The sequence below is a fragment of the Pelodiscus sinensis genome, chromosome 2 (genome assembly GCF_049634645.1).
Source record: "Pelodiscus sinensis isolate JC-2024 chromosome 2, ASM4963464v1, whole genome shotgun sequence".
Taxonomy (NCBI): Eukaryota; Metazoa; Chordata; order Testudines; family Trionychidae; genus Pelodiscus; species Pelodiscus sinensis.
Window position 1 is genome coordinate 146,340,050 of NC_134712.1, and position 21,834 is coordinate 146,361,883.

Consider the following 21,834-nt stretch of genomic DNA (forward strand, 5'->3'; position numbering starts at 1 on the left):
GGGGCTTTAAAAATGGCGGCGCCCAGCAAGATGCAAATGAAGACCGGGATATTTAAATCCCGGGCTTCATTTGCAACTTCAGTTGACTACATTAACCACCCTAGTTCGAACTAGGGTGGTAGTGTAGACATACGCTAACAGAGTTTAAAGAGAAGCTAGATAATTTCATGGAGGTTAGGTCCATAAAAGGCTATTAGCCAGGGGATAGTATTGGTGTCCCTGGCCTCTGTTTATCAGAGGCTGGAGAAGGATGGCAGGAGGCAAATCGCTTGATCATTGTCTTCGGTCCACCCTCTCTGGGGTACCTGGTGCTGGCCACTGTCGGCAGACAGGATACTGGGCTAGATGGACCTTTGGTCTGACCCAGTACGGCCGTTCTTATGTTCTGTTTTTATGTTACTCACTTTCCCCACATCAGTCATGATTTTATACATCTATCATAATCTCCACTTACTCCTCTGAGTTCTTTTATGGTGAAAGGTCCCAGTCTCTTTTAATCTTTCCTCATATGGAAGCTGTTCATACATCCGATCACTTTTGTTTCCCTTCTCTGCACCTTTTCCAATTCTAATATCTGCTTTTGAGAAAAGGCATTCTGAACAGTACACAGCACTCAAAATATGAGTGTACCATGGAGTTATATAATTTTCCATTATGATATTTTTCTGTTTAGTAAGATAGACTCTGAGCATAACCACATCTGCTTCCTTTGTAGACTAGCATGCAAAGTAGATCTGTAGTAAAGGAGATGTAGGAAAAAAAATTCCAACTGCAAGAGTTGCTAAGCTCTGAAATGAGCTTCCAGGGGGTGTTTTGGAATTTCCCATCTTTGGAGGCTTTTAAGAACAGGTTGGATAAACACCTCTCAGGGATGTGTTATGTCCTGCTGCAGCAATGGGAGATGGACTTCATAGTTCTTGAGGTCTTCCAAGTCCTTCATTTCTATGTATTTTCCACTCTCCCTTGCCCTCTAGAGTACTTCCGGTATATAGCTAGAATATCTGATTCATCAAGATGTTTATGTATGCACAGATCACTTCTGGGATATGTTTTTGGTCAGTAGTACCCATGAGGGCAGTGCATATGCACTAAGTGTCAACATGCCTTCAGCTGAGAACATACAGGGCAGGACTCCCCTCTGCCTTGACCTCTCTCTCCTCTTCACCCCTCCAAAGCCCCCAGTTCTCTCACTGCCTGTGGCTCGTAGAGGCTATGGTTGGAGGTATGAGGACACTCAAGGTTCATGTGCTGCCTCAGTGCTTACTGCTGACACAGTCTCTGGCTTGAGTGCACTGAGTTCATGCATGCATAGAGTAGAATATATATACAACACATCTTTAAAAAAAAAAACCCCTGATGTTATAGGTAAGTAATCATTCTTTATTTAAGTGGGATCTTTCTGTCTTTGGTATTTCTGGGCTATCTATCACCTTGGTGTTGTAGCATTCTGACTTAAATACACACTAGGAGCAATGATTCAGGAGTTTTGTAATACTTAAGAATAAGGATTATAGTTAACTTTCCCTCCAAGTTCCAGGGCACGCTCCCCCCCCCCCTCTTTTTTTTAAAAGTACTGAAATTTCATCCCTGTAAATAGACTTATTTTCTGGTGTCCTACATCTTGGCTAAAGTTCAAATTTATATTTCACGGGGTTTTTTTTGTTTTTGTTTTTGGTTTTGTTTTTTTTACAGGCATTACGAGTAATGGCCAAAATTATGCGTGAATGTTGGTATGCTAATGGAGCAGCAAGGCTAACAGCTTTACGCATTAAGAAAACATTATCACAGCTCAGTCAACAGGAGGGCATAAAAATGTAATCCTGGATTTACTACTGAAGTGCACTTGAAAGATCCATATCTGAACCTGGATGGCATGTACAGAAGGTTATTAGCTCTACCTCACCGAGGGAACAGAAGGATATTGCCGCCTTTTGATATTTTATAGGAACATCAGTTACTAGCCCCAGGATTTCTGTGAACGTGATACAGGTGATTGGGTCTTTTTTGTGCACTATGAACACTTCTTTCCCAGGACACTTACAAAACATTGTGTAGTCTAGCTTTATTTTTATTAACATGTAACTATTTTAAAAGTTGATTACTGGTCTTAACTTTCATTAACTGTGCTGAAGACATGAAGATGGTTTTTAAGGTATTGGAGCTGGTTCACAAAATTGCATACAATGCATTGAGGGGTCTTAAGTGATTTTTATTAGTGGTTGGTACAACTGAGTATTCTGAACCCCACTGCAAGCTTTTTCTTTTATTCAGGTTTTGAATGTACTATTGCAGTATAACTTTCTAGATATTAAGCTTACATCTATTGGACACCTACCTTGATTTACAAAAATGACCTCATTCAGTTGTGGGGAACATAATTTATGCAACTATATTTTGTACGCTGTTGTGCTTTCACTTATTCAGCACATTGCATTGCCTTCAACATAGATTGTACTATACCAGTAAGTGCCACTTCGGAGTCTTTCTAATGCAAATCACTATGAACATACAAAGTTTATGGTACTTATCATTTCAAAACTGAATTCAAAAATTGAATTATTCCTTAGCTTAATGACCTAATTAGCACTCTATTTGGCATGTAGCAACATTATTCTTGGAATATCTTTCTTTCAGCAAGATCTGATTCTTAAACCACTGTAGGAATTTAAATGGTATGCAAGTTATCTAATTCAGTGTTATGTTTTTTAACTGTGCATCATATGTATAAGTTCTAATAACATCTAAGAATTTTTAATTAAGTGGCATTTTATTAAAATGTTTGTCATACTCTTGTCTAAACTAGCAAGAGGACTAAAGGTTTTTAAGATAAAAGTTTTACTCTTTGCATTCTACACTTGCAAGAAATCTATTTTTCAGTTTCTCAGTCTTTCCTTTTTTCTTCTCCTTGAACAGTATTATTTGAAAAGACAAGAATTAACTTAATCTGTAATTAAAGATGATTATTTGTAATATTTGGGCTTGTTTTAATTAAGAAGCTAAAAGCTGCTCTCAAATTATGCGTGCATATGCTATGTGTATCTTACATACACAAAGTAGTAAGCTTAAAGACTTTGGATACACACCCATAGAGTTCTGGTGTCCTTGTTATAATTGCAAGAACAAAGAGTTTGTGTTGTCATTAGAACTCTGGGGAAAAAATGTGCACAGATTTACTCAACCTTCACATCTCAAACAAGTATATCTTTTCACAGGATTTTAACAAACTCTTAAGATACAGGCTGTATCCCTTTCTGTCTGAATGTCTCTTAAAATTGTTAAACACATGAAATATAAAAAAATCCAGGAATCATCTTTGCCCTGAAACTAGGTTTTTAACAATTACAAATATCTGCTTGAGTAGCAGGTATTTGTTTGCTGTTGACTTTACTAATGCATAAAAAAGGGTGAATTGATATATTGCCCAATTTTAATGAAGATTATTATGAAGACATATACAGGTGAATGATATCCTAAAATGCATAATAGCAATATTGTGAATAAGCCTATGTGTATTTTGGGTTCAGATGACATCACAAATAGTTTGTTCTTGTGCTTACAATCTGAACACCTTTTATTAAATGGGTGTGTCCGGATATTATATTTTATGTTACTTGTGTAAAAATTGCATATGTGCACACAGACACATTAATATTTTTTAAAATTAAACTTGTAAATCATCAGATCTGCTCTTGGAAATCCAGGGGGACCAAACTATTTTAGCATTCAAAATATTAATTTTATATCATCTCAAGGATATACCAAAACAATTTGATATGAGAAATACTGATGCAAATGTTTATTGTAAATAAACATACACACTACATGCATTTCTTCAAGGTTCATGTATGTTATTAAATTGACAATTTAGTAGCACTAAAGCCTCACTTCAGATTATAGGCATGGCCAGATGGTTATGGACATACATAAGAAGGATTGTTGGGAATGGACTAGTACTGAAAAGACTCGCATCCTTTTTTGGATGCTGGAATTCTTCAGGGACTCTCCAACCTTGAAAGCTGGAATTCTGGGATATTTTAGAAGCAATTTATTCAGCGCTCACATTCTTTTGCCCCCAAACTAAATTACATTCACTTGTAATCCTAATGAGGACTTTGTATATAGGGATAATAACATTGGGATTGACTCTGTGGGGACATTAAGCTATCAAGTGAAGTAAGAGGCTATTTTTTTATTTTATTTTTTTTACAAAATAATTGTGAGTTGAGTGCCATGAAATCTCCTTAAGTTAGCTCCTTGTTTATAGTGTGCCATAGAAATGGTTACAAAGGTGTTGACATTATTTTACATGTAAAAGAAAAGATTCAATGTCAGTTGCTTTAAACTTAAATTACCTCTTAAAAGACCAAGGTACATTTACCTCATTGTGTATATAATGTTTAATATTTTTCACAACATTCTCCAAGTTTGCAATTACATGTTTCTAGAAAATATAGGTATTGCTAAATTTACAACTTCAGTGGTACTAACTATTGTTTCTTGTGTCCAAAATACACACTTTATTTTCTGTATTTTTATTGTATTTCTGTAAGTTTGTTGCTGCTTGTTAATGTAGCATCTGCCCTTCTGGAGCTGTGTGGAATAATGCTTTGTATAAATTCTGCATTTTGGGTGATAAAACTTGAGAATCCTGTACAGATGAGTTTGATGTTTTTTTAAACGTTACAAAATTGTGCATTTCCCTTACATTTCTGAAAACTATGTATTGTATTGGTAGCGTATACAGTACAATGGATTGTAAATAGGAAAGTAGAAGAGTGATGCTTATGTTAAGTGCTAACACTACAGTAGAAAGATTCAAGTAATGAAAATAAACTACTTTTTTCAAAGTAGGTAAGTGATCTGTCTTGTCTTTCAAAGGAAAAAGTGGAAATATTCAAAATGCAATAGTTGGAGAGGAGACTGCTCTGATTTACTATGGTCACGTTATGCCACTTAGTGGTGTAAATCGGGGCAAATTCCCTTTGTGTAAGGAAAAATCTGCTGGCATAAGGGTGGCAGAAATCGCTTGAAAATGCTTGTGCCAACTACTCCCTACCCTGGCATAAGAGAAATGAGGGGGTTTCTGAACCTGCACCACCATAACTGACTTTAAGTACCTTGTACCAGTGATAGATGTTTAGAGTATGTTCCTGATGTCTTGTCTACTGCAGATGAGTGACTGCATTAGAGGTTGCCACTCTCCTCTATGTCCAAGAAATAATGAGGAAATTGGCTAGGCTTGTAGCTAACTGTAGTGGAAGGTTTACCACATTCAAAAGTGAAATGGACTGTTTGGCGTACTGCAAACACCACTAATAGGGATTAAGCTTTCTTCCCTGTGCAGGAAATAAGTATTTTATACACAGGTTCTCAAACTGTAATTCACTTAACTAAGGATGCTCTAATGGATTGTTGCTTTACAAAACTCATTTTATAAGCCAATATTCCAGCTTGCAAAGATGGAACATAGGTGCAACCACAGGAGAAACTTTTCAGAATACATGGCAAAGCACCAGGAGGCTCAATCAACTAAGTATGCCTCTTGGCCTCAGCCTCCACCTCCACCATATATTTATCTATTTATTCCAAAATTTCTTTCTAACTCCCATTTTATAGCCAAGAACTTCTTACACTCCTGCCTCTCAACTGTGAAATGTTTCTCAAACAGATAACTACCTAAGTTCAAATGCTGTCTCTTGTTGGGATGGAAACATAGTTATTATCCTACTGGAACACACCCAAAGCATCTAGTTTAGAATCTGGACAATGGCAAGAACTATGTACTTCAGAAGAAGGCATAATTAGCCTGGTGCAGGCAGCTGTAGGATAATCTCCCTCCTGAATAGGTGTCATCCTGATCTTCAGTAATATGCTTATGATCTGAAGCACTTCTAAACTTTCATAATTATAACAATTGATATTCTTGGTCAATATAAATATCCAGTCCCTTTTATGACTATTGTTAATCTTTGAGTAGCAGCCCTATCGGTGCTCTATTTCAGCTGTGCATGTGCCTCTTGAGTCTTCGATCAGATTTTTCATTGGCAATGTCTGTTCAGCCCACACATGTATCCTATACATATTCATGCTGCACGATGAGGCTTTTTAGGGCTACAGGCAAACTGCCCTCTCAGTTCCTCTTCAATTGTTTTGGATGGCTGACTTCCAGCAATTTCTGCACATCAGAATGAGTAACAGTTGCTCTTCAAATACCACGTGAAGAATTCAAGGATTTTCAACACAAGTTGCTCAAAATTTACAATCATCAACACCATCCAAAGTGAGAGTGGCAAACAGCTACTGTGATTGTTAGTTTGCAAACAGGCTGATAAATATTATGTTCCCTCTAATGATGCTGACTTCTCCCAGTGAACAAGCAGTTAAGCAAGTCTACCTCCTATGACAAAGACCAAAAGTGCTTGTACTTCTTTGCACAGAAATCCTGCTCACCCACTGCCCTGCAATTCCAGATGGCAAAATATCATGCAATCACAAACTGTCCAGAGATCTCACCCAGTTCAATTCTATAGCTTGTCCTGTACTTTCAATGACTGGCTGATCAAGAGTGGATCATAGGCAGCAGTATCGACATCCATTTAGATAGCCATTTCCTTTTTCCTGCCATTAGATATAAGAAAACCTACATTAACCCTTGACTGTCAAGGATGCCCCTATAAATTCCTATTTTCTGTAAAGGTGTTAATGTGGATTTCCTTATTTTTAGCTGAAGACCCAGTGGCAGGAAAAGAAATGGCCATCTTAACGGATGATAGTATTGCTGTGCATGATAAATCCTTGATCAGCCAGTCGTTGGGGCATGACTAGTGTTCAAATTTTGTAGTTTTATAATGTAGTTAGTGTCATTTAGTGGATCTATTGGCTTCCACTTGTTCTGGGTACTGACCGTCTACTGAGGTGTATGGCTCAGTCTCCAGGCTTTAAGTCTTGCAGCAGCTACGGGACATCTATGCTGGAGAGTGACCCTCATTCTCAGAGATTAAATTGCCTCAGCAAGGGTCACATTTGGGACAGGAAGCAGATCTGTAGGGACTTGAAGCCCTGAACCAAAAAAGACAGAAGTGAGGGCCTATCATCCTCAGACTGCCTGCTTGGAGTGGATACTAAGTACGTCTAAGGAATGCTTGTTCACATGTTGCTGAGTCTTAGCACTGCTCTCTGTACCCAGTACCAATAAAGAAACCATCAGCAAGACCCTTCAAAGGACTTGTATCACAAAATATGGGGGTCCCTGCCACCACATCAGCAAGCATCCTAGGAAATGAAGCAGAACGTCCTGAGAGATGCTGGTGTGGATAACTGATACTGTTAAAACTGCTCTGGAGTGCAGACCAGAGTACTTGATCCCTTTGCAGCAGCAGACCCTCTTGGTACTGACAATACTGGAGGCATACACTGCAGTGCAAGATTTACTATGACTTTTGGTACCAGATTCTCTGGTGGTGCAGGTGTCATCTACTCTGAGACCAGCATATAAGCAACTTGTTATAGTTGTTCATCCCTGGTTATGTGAGTCTTCTCTATTCCATCCAGCCTCTTCTTAATTGGTATCAGGAGGCAAGCCCAGCATGTTCTCTTGTGCCTATATTTCCAGAGAGGCACTGCCAATCTATGGCACTTCCCTGGTCAGCAGACACAGCCTCTTCCTTGGAGACACAAGTTGGGTCTTATGCCCCTCACTACTGGGACAGAAGGCATTGTTCACCTTCATTGAGAGGGTTGCATTTCTGATCCCTAAAAGGCCTTACTGGTCCAGTGACTTACCTCTCTGCTAGAGGGACTGGTAGAGGTTGGGTTTCCAACCGTTGGGTGGTTCCAGTCATCCTTACTGGAACCCTCCAGATCTTTGGGAAGAAACTTGGGAAGTTGATCCATGTACCAACATTGGTATCATGCAAGACCAAACTCACTTGCCAGAGCCTCCTGGGGAAAAGGCTCAAGAAATTGTCTCAGCCATCTGTGTAAGCCTCCTCAACATCACCATATGAAGTGATGAAGTTTTGGGTGTCTTCTCTAGGATGACTACAGGACATACCAGGACCTACTAAAGAGGCTGCTTCCTCATTGGAGACACAGGCAAAGGAAGTGCAAGAATTCTCCAATATAAAGGTCCTTCTTACCCAGTCTGTGTTTCTGTGAATAAATAAGGTCATGCTGGAGGACACAAATGTGGCATATCTCTGCAGTGAACAGCCGTGAAAGCCAAATGGAAACACCATGTACCTTTTCATAGTCATGGGCATTTTTATCTACAACCCTGCCTTCCCTTGCTCATTTCATTCATTGCTGAGACCGCAAATGAAATGCCAGGGTCAATTCTTGTCCACCCTTTTCAGTAGAAAGGTTTAATCTACTGCTAGCTTGCAGTTTCAGATCTCAAACCAGCAAGCCTTGTATAACCAGGTAGCGATAGAACATGATTGCAACATAAGTTAGGACATATAACCCTGATTGTGTCTCTCCACTTTACTCATTTTCCTCAAACCTTGCTTGGTTATTGTCAAATCTGTTTTTTAGGAAATTGATTTTTTGAGCCAACTTACGTTACAACCCATCAGCAAGCATCTTCTCTAGGCTACACCTGTACTAATGTTCTTCATCGAGTAGTGTCCCCGAGGGTGCTCCACTCAAGGTGCTGGGCTTGTCCCGGCGCCGCAAACCGGAGGAATTTTCACTAGCAGTAGCCCCCCTACCGGACCGCGCATGCACGAGTGCCCCTTCGTGCCTTTCATCTGAGCGCGGTCTGGTCTTGTCAGTTTCTCTCCAACCGTCCGCAGCCACAGACGGAGTTAGTTTAGGCTCCCTTCCCCTCTCCGAGGAGAAAAGGAAATTTCCTAGTTATAGTTAGTTGATTGGTTTAGTCATAGATAGTTATCTGTTATACTGTTTCTAGTTGTAATTCCCTTCTTTTTTTTCCTGGTTTAAAAAACAAAAAAAAACTGTTTTTCTTCAGTGGCCAGTCCGTGCCTTCCTGAAATTGATTAACAGACTGATTAAACAGTAAAGGACTCAAGGATGCCAGGATCACCTGGCTTCAAGAAGTGCCTCCAGTGCCAGGAGGCTATCCCCATCTCAGATGGACACTCCTGGTATGTCAGATGTCTCGGGGACGCTCGTGTCCCAGCGAAGTGTGCCCACTGCGCGAAGATGACAGCTCGCGCCAGAAAGGATCGGGAGCTGAGGTTGAGAGTCCTTTTGTTTAAGAAGGCTCTCCAAGCTCCTGAGGTCTCCAAGCCACGCTCTGCATCTACTGGGCATGCTGGGCAAGCCCGCAAGATCCACGGGACGCCAGGCGGCACTGCGGACAAGTCAGGGAGCTCTGGCTATGTGCCGAGACTCCCCGCGGACAAGGCGGGCAAGGGCCGTAGCTCTTCTGCCGCAACGGCAGCCCGCCTCAAAAGCTCCGCTCTGACACCCAAGAAGGGGTCGTGAGTGGAGTCGGTGCCAGCAACGGCTTTAACGGCCATTGCGGAGCCGGCAAGAGAAGCCCCGGCACCAGGAGTTTCAGCACATGCGCGGCCAGAGACACCTGTGTTGGCACCCGCAGCGCCTTCCCTAGGTGCCGCTTCAGGCTCCTTGGTGCCAGGCATATCCGCACCGGATGCACCGCCGCAGCAGGAGTCTCTGCCAGCCCAGTCTCCTGATTTCACATTCCCGGCTGATCAACCTGCACCGAGCCTTTACTCTACCGACGTTCAAGTGGCAGAGGCTTCTTCACTGCCTGCTGTTCTGCCACAAGCACCTCCTTAGTCTGCCTGCAATGTCTCGGTGCCAACCAAAGCATAGCAAAAATCTGCAAGGGTCCGGACTCCGTCACTAACGCCGGACCGTGTCACCTTCTCACCTGGACCTGATTCACCTACCTCCTCCCACGCTGATTGCCGTCGTTGTGTTCATCGTTACACTGTCTCTACGGAACCCTGCTATAGGTCACCTCATCGTTCACCGCCACGTCGGTACTATCGGGACTACTACTCGCCATCTCCTTCACGCTACTATAGGAGATCCCTTTCACCAAGGTCCCCAAGACATACAGAGTGCCTTCGTCGGTATGACACAGAAGATACAGCCGTTCTCCCTGCCACAGCCAGAGGGATGACCGATGTTATCATGAGCGCTCTTCTCGTTCATCCCATCGCAGAAGGTATTCGCGATCGCGGTCACCACAATCTTCTCGGCATGAATCTCCACACAGTCTGGACGAGTCTACCCCTTATGTTGCCCCACCATCCTCGGCTGGGGATTTGAATTTGGATTCACGGTATCAGGAGGATAAGCAGGACCACACTCCTCTTCAGGGACAGCAGAGCCTTGATTCCCCGGCGCAGCGTTCCTCATCCTCGCCGGATGATGCAGTTATCCCTGCGGATTTGTCTCCTACGGAGGACCACAAGCAGTTCCAGGAGCTCTTCAAGAGGGTTGCACAATCCCAAGACATTCAGACCACGGATGTGCAGCAGAAACAACATCGGTTGCTTAATCTACAACCTTCCCAGAAGTCAAAGCTCGCTTTTCCCTTTGACGCTATACTGGAGGTCACCAACAACATCTGGCAGACGCTGGCCACATCGGTACCAACTAATAAGTGGTCGGATAAGAAGTACGTCATATCTCAAAAGGATATGGAGTTTCTGTTTACACATCCTCAGTCTAACTCCCTTGTTGTGGATGCTGCATAGCAGAGAACAAGAATGCCTCAAACGACAAGGAGGCCAAACGACTGGATATCTTGGGCAGGAAACTATATTCCTCCTCCACGTCTGCTCTGAGGATGTGTAACTTTGCGGCACAGCTAGCAAACCACGATTTCGACAACCATTCGAAACTGGTCCCTCTATTTGAGCACTTGCCGGACTCCAAACGTCATTTTCTCAAGGCGGTGATACAAGAGGGCTATACGGTCGCCCGAACAGCCTTGCAGATCGCCCTTGACACGGCTGACGCAGCTGCTAGATCCACAGCTTCGGCCATTGTCATGCGTCGGGCGTTTTAGTTACACCAGGCCGCTGTTCCCAAGGAGTTGCAGGCCAAGGTGGAGGATTTGCCCTTTGATCGCAAGTCGCTATTTGCTCAGTCAACAGATCAAGTTTTCCACTCGGACGAGGATACACGTACAACTTTGCGAACGCTAGGGATGTACACCCCCCCCCCCACAAATGTAGGAGATACATACCCTACAATAGGCAAAGACCATTCTCGTATGCGACGCCGCGCACCAGGCCATACAAGCAACAGAGGCCAAGACAACGGCCCCAGAAGCGTTGCCAGCAACCTAACAAGACGTCTGTCCAGCAGCAGGGCCGACAGCAGGTTTGATGGGTTGATCAAGGGACTTCGGACCACCCCGTTAACAGAGACTCTAGACATCACAAAAGGCGTATTCCATCATTGTCTCAGGCCTTATCAACACCGTTGGGCTCTCATATCCACCGACCGGTGGGTTCACGACGTAATCACTTCAGGATATGTCATTCCCTTCACCCTTCACCTCTCTTCCCCCTCTCTCCCCCCCTGCCCCGTCCCTTTTCAGGGACCCCTCTCACGAGACTCTTCTACATTGAGAGGTGTCGCGCCTTTTCATATTAGGGGCAGTGAAAAGGGTGCCGACACCCTTTTTGGGGAGAGGATTCTACTCTCGATCTTCAGGACGCCTACTTCCATATAACGATACACCCGGCGCACAGAAGAGTCCTTCGGTTCACGGTGGGGTCCGACCACTATCAATATCGCGTGCTGCCTTTCAGACTGTTGGCGGCCCCACAGGTTTTCTCCAAGACCCTGGCGGTAGTGGCGGCCTACCTGCGACGCCTCGGTATTACAGTCTTTCCATACCTGGACGATTGCCTGCTGAAGGTTTCCACACTCGACGAGGCTACGAGGACAGTGTCTGTAACTACCACTCTGTTCACAGCTCCCGGACTCATAATCAATCTCGAAGTCCTTCCTAACACCTACTCGTGACCTGGAGTTTATCGGAGCAAGACTAGACTCCCTAACCGTGAGGGCATACTTGCCGGTAAAGAGGTTCCAACTCATACAGGACCTGGTAAAATCAATATCAATTTCTCCAAAGTCCCGAATACTTACCTGTCTGCAGCTATTGGGACACATGGCAGCCACCACATATGTGGTTCCACATGCCAGACTCCATATGCGCAGCATTGGCTATTCACCGTGTACACGCCCCGGGTGCACAGTATGAACAGGGTGGTTTCTCTGCCCAGTCAGGTGCGGACTTCCCTGACATGGTGGGACAGCCCCAACAACATGCTAACGGGGGTCCCCTTTCATGCCCGAAAACCATCTCTACAAATCACTGCAGATGCCCCTCTGCTCGGCTGGGGCACCCACTTTCAGGAGCACCGTGCGCAGGGTCTCTGGACGCCCCAGGAATCGCTACAACATATAAATTTTCTTGAGCTAAGAGCAGTCTTCAAGGCCTGCGAGCACTTTCTGCCCGTCATCCGAGGTCACTCCATACAGATTCTCACCGACAACATATGCATGGTGTATTACATCAACAAGCGGGGAGAGGGGGACATTCCCACTCCCTGTGTGCGGAGGCTGTGCGCCTGTGGAATTGGGCTATTCAACAAGGTATCACCATAACTGCAGCATACCTTCCTGGCAAGGACAATGTAATCGCCGATACTCTGAGCAGGCATTTCCTCTCAAAGCACGAGTGGGAATTGCATCCCAAGGTGCTCCGCGACATCTTCTTGCAATGGGGTTTTCCCAAGGTGGACTTGTTCGCCACTCGACACAACAGGAAATGTCCTCAGTATTGCTCACGAGCAGGCATCGGCACGGACTCTCTCGGGGCCTTCCTCCTGGACTGGGATCGTCACCAGTTGCTATATGCCTTTCCTCCTCTTCCACTCATTCCGAGGGTTCTGGAGAAGATAGCACTGGGCGGCGCAACAGTGATTCTGATAGCTCCTTTCTGGCCCAGGCAGATCTGGTTAACACAGCTGTTGAGAATGTCAGTGGCCTATCCACGACGACTACCGGAACTGTCCAACTTGCTATCTCAGAAATACGGCACAATTCTTCACCCAGCCATCGACCGCATGCACCTCACGGCATGGCTCCTAGCTGGCTCCAAGCTTCTGAACTCTCCTGTTCCCAAGAAGTGAGACGCGTGTTGATTAACAGAAGGCGCAGTACAACGCGCAAATCCTATCTCTATAAATGGCGCCATTTCCATTCGTGGTGCTTGGCAAGGGATCTTAATCCTCACTCGTCGTCTATACAACAGATACTGGATTATGTCATGCATCTGAAGATGACGGGACTAACTATTTCTTCCCTAAGGGTTCATCTAGCGGCAATTTCAGCCTCCCGTCTTCCCGTTGACGGTTATTCAGTGTTCGCCCACCCTATCACCAAAACGCGCAAATCCTGAAGGGGTTAGGCAACCTGTATCCGACCCACAGGATTCCACCAGAGCCTTGGGACTTGCCTCTAGTATTGGACACTCTGACTCACTTGCCCTTTGAGCCGCTTGCGATGTGTGGTCTACGGATACTCACGATGAAAACGGTGTTTCTACTTGCCATCATGTCGGCGCATCGAGTAAGCGAATTAGCAGCTCTTTCCGCCGACCCGCCGTATACGCAATTCTTCAGTCATGCGGCAGTACTGCGTGTCCAACCAGCGTTTTTGCCAAAGGTCAACTCTTCTTTCCATATGTTGAAGCAAATAAATGAACCCATAATTCTACCGACTTTCCACCCAAAGCCTCACTCCTCATTGGAAGATGCACGTCTACACACCCTAGATGTCAGGCGAGCACTGGCCTTTTTACCTTGACAGAACTCGGGTCTTTAGGAAGTCTCAGCAGCTTTTCCTCTCTACAGCCGAACGCTCCAAGAGCAAACTACTTTCTGCACAGCGTATTTCCCGTTTGGTCGTTGCTTGCATCATACAATGTTACGCCTTGCACAACAAATCTCTTCCGAGCGGTCTTCGTGCTCATTCCACCCGGGGCATAGCAACATCCATTGCCTATCTTCACGGAGTACCGTTGCAGGACATATGCCGTGCGGCAACCTGGTTGTCTACCCTCACATTCGCTAAACACTATGCCCTTGCGAACATACTTACCTCCGATTCGAGGGTAGCTCAGGCGGTCTTGTCTACAGCCCAAAGGCGATAGGTCCGAAGCACTCATGTAACATTGGACCACTGCTGTGTACTCACCTCGAGTGGAGCACCCTCGGGGACACTACTCGATGAAGAAAAGAGTTACTCACCCTGTGCAGTAACGTCTGTTCTTCGAGATGTGTCCCCCCCGTGGGTGCTCCACGTCCCACTCTCCTCCCTGCTTCGGAGCTTCTATTTATGTCTTTCAGATGCACCTTGAGAATGGAAGCTGTTCGTAACTCTGAAATATTCATAATGCTGAACAATGCATTATGATTATTCTTTCAAGAGTTTACAACTAAACATTGACTAAATACAGCTTTGAAATTTTACTATGCAGAAGAAAAATGCTTTCCCATTTTTAATAATTTACATTTAATACAATGTAAATTATTTGGCTTTGGATGTTTTTTGTTTTGTTTTGGTCTCTGCTGCTGCTTGATAGTGTTCCTCTGGTTCCTAAGGAGGTAAGTAGTTGATTGGTCATTTCATAACTCTGGTGTTTGTAATTCTGATGTCTCACTGTCAGGTAGGTGCATAAGAACAAATGAATATTAAACTGGCCATCAAGTTTAAGCTCAAAATTAGAGGAGGGTGTCTAACTATCAGAGGTGTTTCAGGGGGTAGCCGAGTTAGTCTGTACAGGATAGTAAAGGAGTGGTTTTCTGGAACAGCCTCCAAAGGGAGAGCAATGGGAGCAAAAAAACCACCTAATGCTACAACTGAGCATGGTATTACGTTTTGTGGGGAGTGGTATGAGGAAGTTGCTTACAATATGTGGCCCATCTTTAACTGCTATCAGCAAATATGGCTGATGGCCTTAGAAGGGTTCATTAGGTGGGGAGAGTTCTGAATTAATATAATGAATCCTTTCCCAAGTGTCTGGTGAATCTTGCTGATATGCTCAGTCTAACTGATGGCCATGTTTGAGGTAGGGAAAGAATTTTCCCCGGGTCAGACTGGCAGAGACCCTGGGGGTTTTTGCCTTCCTCTGCAGCATGGGGCATGGCTCTTAAGGGTTTTAAGTAGTGTAAATGGTGAATTTTCTGTAATTGTAAGTGTTTAAACCATGGTTTGAGCATGTAAGTAACTCTGTCAGAGGTTAGGGACCTATTTCAGGAGTGGGTGGGTGAGGTTCTGTGTGTAGCCATCAATGGTGAGGGAGGTCAGACTAAATCATCACAAGGGCCCCTTCTGTCCTTAACGGGGCCACTGTGTCTTGACAGGCATGGAATGCATTTGATGGGAAGTCCACACAGCATCTCCTCTCTAGCCAAACAGCTCAGAAGGCAGAGTGGAGGAGCAGTGGCTGCAAGCAAGGTGCTCACCTCTGAAGGCAGCACCAGTGCTAGAAGCGCAGAAATAAGGGTGGTATGACATGGTATTGCCTGTGTACTTAATGGCTCTGTATGACTCAATGTCTTGCTGTTTTTAATATTTAGTGCGAGCTGCCTGTTCATATTTTTAATTGATGTAAGTACCAGTGTGGCTGGGAAGTGAGGGCATAAATTACTACAGACACAAAGGGGGAACACTCAAATACGTTTGTGAACCACTGCTCTGTATCAATGGTGGGTGGTGCAGCATTGGGAATTTTGCATCACCAACACCATTTACATCAAAGCTTCCATTTTCCAGAGATTTACAACAATCTGGCAGACTGCTTAAGCATGCATGGTCATGAGTGGTCTCTAGCTAGATCGTCAGACTATCAATAGAGTCCTTATTTGCAATTTGTCTCAACAAGAATTGTCACCAATTTTGGATGCAGCACAGATTATGGCCCTATTAGTTAAAAATCAAAGTCACATGAGCCTCATAAGCAGGGCCCTATTAAATTCATGGTCTCTTAGTCAATTTCATGGTCATAGAATTTTTAAATGGTAAATTTCAGATAGATTTAAATCTGAATTTTCATGGTGGTGTAGTTGTAGGGATCTTGACCCAAAAAGGAGTTGGGCAGGGTCACAAGATGATTATATTATTACCCTTACTTCTGTGCAGTTGCTGGCAGTAGCATTGCCTTCAGAACTAGGCAGCTAGAGAGAGTTGGCTGCTGGCCAGAAATCAAGCTCTGAAGGCAGAGGTACCACCAGTAGCAGTGCAGATGTCAGGATGGCATGGTACAGTGTTGCTACCCTTACTTCTGTGCTGTTTTCTGCACAGCTCAGCTCTTTATCAGCAGCTGCCACCCAGCTCTGAAAGCAGCAATGAAGAAGGGCAGGCAACATGTTATAGCATGACAACCCTTACTTCTGTGCTGCTGTAGAGGGGGTGCTTCCCATCATCACAACCACCACTCTCCAGTTGCCCTGCTCTGAAGGTAATACTCCAATCTTCCTAAAATAAACTTTTGATCTCCCTACAGCTCCCCCAATTTGAGAAATGCTGGTCTTCTCCATTAAATTTGTATAATGCATGGTAAAAGCGCACAAGTCCAGATTTCACTGAAGGACACCAGATTTCCCAATCTGAGACATGTTTTTCCCTGGTTGTGAATTTGGTAGAACCCTACTCATAAGACCAGTGTGGCCTTGCTAGCAGCACTACATCTTTAAGCAGAGTCCCTATGGGTGCTCCCTGCATTGCTAATGGGAGAATTTTGGTAGCAGTGTCCATTTAACCACACACGTGCTGTGTCCCCTTCATGGTCTGGCTTCAGGCTATCTAGCTTTGTACAGGTGAACTCCCTTCAGTTCCTTCTCAATTGCCCTCGGAGAAATGTAGCTATTAGTTGTCTATTCATCAAATTGTTAACCCTATTGTTCAAACGTAATTAGTTACTAACCTTTCTTTTATCTATTAGTTTAAAGTTTCCTTTGTTTTTTCTTCTAAATAGAAAAACAAAAATTGTATTTACTTCTTCCCCTTTTGCTGGAGACTATACAGTGCAGGATTAGCCCAGTTCACTGGGTTTGAAAGATGTCATCTTTACAAGAGAGACGTCTCTGAACAGATGGACGTTTCTACTGCGTTTCTTGCCTTGGGGTAAACTACTCTCCAGAAGTATCGTTTCTGTCAATAGCTAATACCACAATCTTGAAAAGAGAGAGAGATCTGAGACTAAAACTACTTGTAATGGAAGCAGCTTTCTACCTGCCTTCAGATGCATGTCCTGATTCACCCAGAATACACAAATCTTCACCACAGCCCTCAAGGTAGTGAATATTCTTGGCTTGTGCAGTATCTTCCAACTGCAGTACTCAGAACTCCTCGCAGTACTGTTCCAATGGAATGTGTTGATACATCTAAAGACCCAGTGGGCACTGGGTGTCAAAGCAATGGTACTGACTGGGAGAGACAAAGACAGAGACTGTAACCTGAGGAAAGTTCCATTGGTGCAGGCAACAGCTTTAGTACCATCACCAGTATTCCAAACAATGTTAGAGTGATTAGTGTGGCCTACATCACTGACCCCATTCAGTACCACACCAGCATGTAAAAGGGCTGATAAGATGTACTAGGGCTGTCAATTAGTTAACTTTCATTGAGTAAGTTAATTGCAATGTTAAAAATGAATCCTGACTAATCAGTTTTAATCACACTGCTAAGCAATAGAATATACATTGGAATTTATAAAATATTGTATCTTTTTCTATATTTTAAAATATATTGATTTCAGCACAAAATACAAAGTGAACGGTGTTCACCTCATATAAGTACTGAAATACACTATCATGAAAGTACAACTTACAACTCTAGATTTTTTTTGTTGCATAACTGCACTAAAAAATGTTTAAAAAGTGAAACTTCAGAGCCTACAAATCTAATCAGTTTTATTGCTCACAGAAACAAGTTGGGAGGTACTGCTGCCATCTTATTTCCAATGTTACCTGAAAGTGAGAACAGGAGTTCATTCACTTAGCACTTTTGCAGCTAATAATGCAAGGTATTTATAGGCCAGATATGCTAAACATTGGTATGTCCCTCCATGTTTTGGCCACCATTCCCAAGGCTGATGATCCTTGTTTTAAAAAAAAGTGTTAATTAAATTTGTGACTAAATTCCTTGGAGGTGAATTGTAGGTCTTCAGCTGTATTTTACCTGCATTCTGCCATATATTTAATGTTAGTCTCAGATGATGGCCCAGCACATGTCTATTTTAAGAACACTTTGACTCCAGATTTGATAAAATGCAAAGGCACCAATGTGAGATTTCTAAAGATAGCTACAGCACTTGATCCAAAGTCTAAGAATCTGAAGTGCCTTCCAAAATCTAAGAGGGACAAGGTGTAAAGCAAGTCTTAAAATAGCAATGCTCCAATGCAGAACTTGAATCACTTAAAATAAAATTAAATTAAATTAAAATAGATGCCACCAGCAGAGGGTTTATTTAATTCAGATGATGAAAATGAATGTGTCAGTCTGGACTGCTTTCGATCATTATTGAGCGGAACTCATCATCAGCATGGACACATGTCCTCTCAAATGGTGACTGAAGCATCAAGGGACATCTGGCACATAAAAACACTTTTGACACCTAAAACAGTACCATGCAAAGGCCTATTCTCACTTTTACATGACATTGTAAACAAGTAGCAACCCGGGTAATGTAGAGTGGGGGATGAAGGGTCATGTACCTTCCCTCCACCCCCCAATGCTGGCAAGGAGCCAGTGGGGCCAGAGCCCGGATTCCAATCAGCTAACAGCAAATCTTTCTTCTGCAGTGTTGTAGCATTAAGGGACATGGAGGAAAAGATATGGAGGCTCGGGTAGTCAGAAATAGGTCCCAGGCATGCCTATCCAGAAGATCTACTGTTTTCTATTCCTGGCTTTTTGACCATGATCAAGTCTCTTCACTGCCCGGTGCCTTGGTTATGTTACCTGTAAAATGCAGCTAATCAAAGTGTTTATTCTCCCCATTTTACAGAATGGGAAACTGAGATACTGTTGGGGCCTGTCTACACTATAGGTCTATAGTTCCTTTGTAAGCAACCCCCATATTTTGATCAAATCCTATGAACAACAGAATTCCTAAATGTGTGTCTGTTCTGTGCTCATCCCGTACATACCAGCAAAGCTGGATAGCCTTTTCTCACTGTGCTGTAGGTAGCAGGTACGTTGGTAATAAGGGTGTAAAGAAGCTCTCAAGGACTAATATTTTTAAATAATTTTTATCAATGAATTGGGAGAGAACATGCAACCATTGCTAACAACATTGGTAGGTGGCCAAATACTGGCAGAGTGGTAACTAATGATGGGAACAGGGTACTGTACAGAACAATCTAGATCCCTTAATAAGCTGGTCCCATTCTCATAAACCACACTTGAATAGAACCAAATGCAGGATCCTATACTTTATAAGAAATCATGTAGGCCACACATACAGAATGGGGAAGTACAGCCAAGAAATCAGTGACTCTGAAAGGGATTTAGAGTCCATACTGGGCAAGCCACTCAACACGAGCATCCAGTGTGATGCTGTGCTGAACAGGGCTAAAGCCATCATTATATGTATGAACAGAGCCATGAGAAGGATAGGGAGGTGACATAGCATCAGGGAGACTGATATTGGAATACTGCATCTAGTTTTAGTGTCCACTTTTAAAAAAGAGGTTGGAAAAATGGAGATGGGGGGCTACAAAAAACCACCAAACGTTCTGAAGGCTGGAAAAAAATGCCTTCCAGTGAGCTATTGAAAGAGCTCAACCTGTTTAGTTTGGAAAAAGAATAAAAAGTAACTTCATTGAATTCTTGAAGTGTCTTCATGGAGAGAAAATATAGGAGATAAAAGGGTTTGTTAATCTAGCAGTGAAAAGCAAAAGAAAACCCTGTGGCTGGAAGGTGAAAAGAGACTAGTTCAGATGTTAAATATTTGTGGTTTATTTTTCAGGGAGGATTATTTCACCAAAGGAACAAACTACCAAGGGAAGTGGTGGATTCTTCATCTCTTGCTGTCTTCTAATGAAGACTAGATGTCTTTCTGGAACACTATTATGGTATACAGGAGGCTTGTGATATGCAAGGGGTCATAGTAGAACAGGGGTGGGCAATACTTTTCACAGGGGGGACCACTCCAAGAATTTTGGTAAATCATCAAGAGCCACCTTATTCTATTATATGAATGGAGCAGATGTGAGGTCTGGGACAGAGTTTTGGCACAGGAAGGAGATCCAAGTAGCGGATTGGGGTTCAGGAGGGAGTGAGGGTCAGGGAGGAGTTTGAGTGGAGGAGGAGGAGGTTCTGATCTGGAGCAGGAGGGTGGGGTAAAAGAAGTGTAGGGACTCGGAGGAGGTTTGAGTGGAGAAGAGTTCTAACCTGGGACAGGGGGATGAGGGTGCAGAGGGAGGTACGAGATATAGGAGCTGTCTGTGGCTGGGAGGCACTTACCATAGGCAGCTCTCAGCTGGTGGTGTGGTGGGGCACACAGGCAGGCTGCCAGCATAGCATGGTGGCCCGATGCCACTCAAAGCGGAGTGGCTGTGGTAGTGACATCACAAGGGTTTTTTGTAGGACCTCAGCCTATTGGTCAAAGATGGTAGAGAGGCATTGACCTCATAGAGAAATGCTGACATAGGCCAGGTAGAACAAATGTGCGGGGCCAGAGAAACCTTGGAAACCCCTGTGACTTTGCTGCAGCAAGTCTCCTACACGAGGTAGCTCCTTGAAGACCAAGAGTTTTAGAGATGCCATGTGAAGAACTTATTTGGAGTGTTCTCCTTTCTTTGTATTTATTTGATTTTACTAGCAAATGAATGTCCCTCTTTTAAAAGGTAAGAGACTCAGAAAGGTTTGGAACCTGTTTAGTGAGAGCCAATTGGTGATTGCTGAATTCTAGGCATGGAAAACACTAAACTGAGATGTCAGCCTTTTATTTCCCACCAAGGACTTTGTCCCTTAAAATTGCTGGGGATACTGTTTTTTCTCCATTTTTATTTTCCTCTTTCCTTCATCCCTTCCTCCTTTCTCTTCTTCTCTTGCTTGTTTTGTCCTTTGCCCCTGCTCTCCTGACACCACCAGAAAGGGTGCGTGTGTGTCTGTGTGTATGTTGCTGGGGGTGAGGATATGTAGCTCTCAGTGTGGGAGGCCATCATAAAGAGGTGGGGCTGGAATAGTGCTCTGAGAGTGATCCCCTCCAGTTGTAACCTGGGCCATTCTTTGGTACATCTGGCAAGAACCCTCAGCCTCCCGCCTCTCTAAGTCTCAAAACTGACTGAGCACAGGACTATTGAAAGTGACCAGACTCCAGTCTTTTTATTCTCTTTTAAGAGCAAAATAAGTCCAAACCGATCATGTATTTAATTGCTCTGGGTTGCTTCCCTCCACTGTCTCTGAACACTTCATGGTTCGCTCTCTAATGGTCAAGTTCTTGTAAAATTTGTAATTAGATTTTAATTCTGCCGTATGCAAACCCACACATCCAGTTACAAAGGAGTCAGGCCATTCCTACAGAATGGCGGATTGTCCCTGGAAAGCAGTGATTCTGAAAAGGTGGGGTCATGTGGACAAGCTGCTCAACAAGAGCACTCAGTGAGAAGATGGTAAAAAGGGCTAAAGCCACCCTTGGATAGATAAACAGAGTAGTGATATGGAATAGACATGCTATAGCATTAATAAGACTGACACTGAACTGCATTTGGCTCTGGTATCTGCATTTTGAAAATATATTAAAAATCTTAGAGGAAGTGGTAAAGAGCTATATAAATTATTTGAGGGCTGGAAGTGCTGCCT

At 43.7% G+C, this 21,834-nt stretch overlaps 2 protein-coding genes across 4 annotated transcripts in view; both read left to right on the forward strand.

The window, feature by feature from the left end:
- TGFBR1 (transforming growth factor beta receptor 1) overlaps positions 1 to 4,850 on the forward strand; it is a 74,606-nt gene extending 69,756 nt beyond the window's left edge. For all 3 annotated transcript variants that reach the window (XM_075921584.1, XM_014581783.3, XM_014581784.2), the window contains one exon: positions 1,693 to 4,850. In XM_075921584.1, coding sequence (XP_075777699.1) covers positions 1,693 to 1,818 — 126 coding nt within the window. In that variant the 3' untranslated portion in view covers positions 1,819 to 4,850. The remainder of the gene's footprint in view (positions 1 to 1,692) is intronic.
- A 15,946-nt stretch (positions 4,851 to 20,796) lies between these two features.
- The window catches only part of RECK (reversion inducing cysteine rich protein with kazal motifs), a 150,645-nt gene continuing 149,607 nt past the window's right edge, over positions 20,797 to 21,834 (forward strand). Inside the window, exon 1 of the mRNA XM_025179693.2 lies at positions 20,797 to 20,876. Within this exon, the coding sequence (XP_025035478.2) occupies positions 20,855 to 20,876 (22 nt within the window). The 5' untranslated portion in view covers positions 20,797 to 20,854. The remainder of the gene's footprint in view (positions 20,877 to 21,834) is intronic.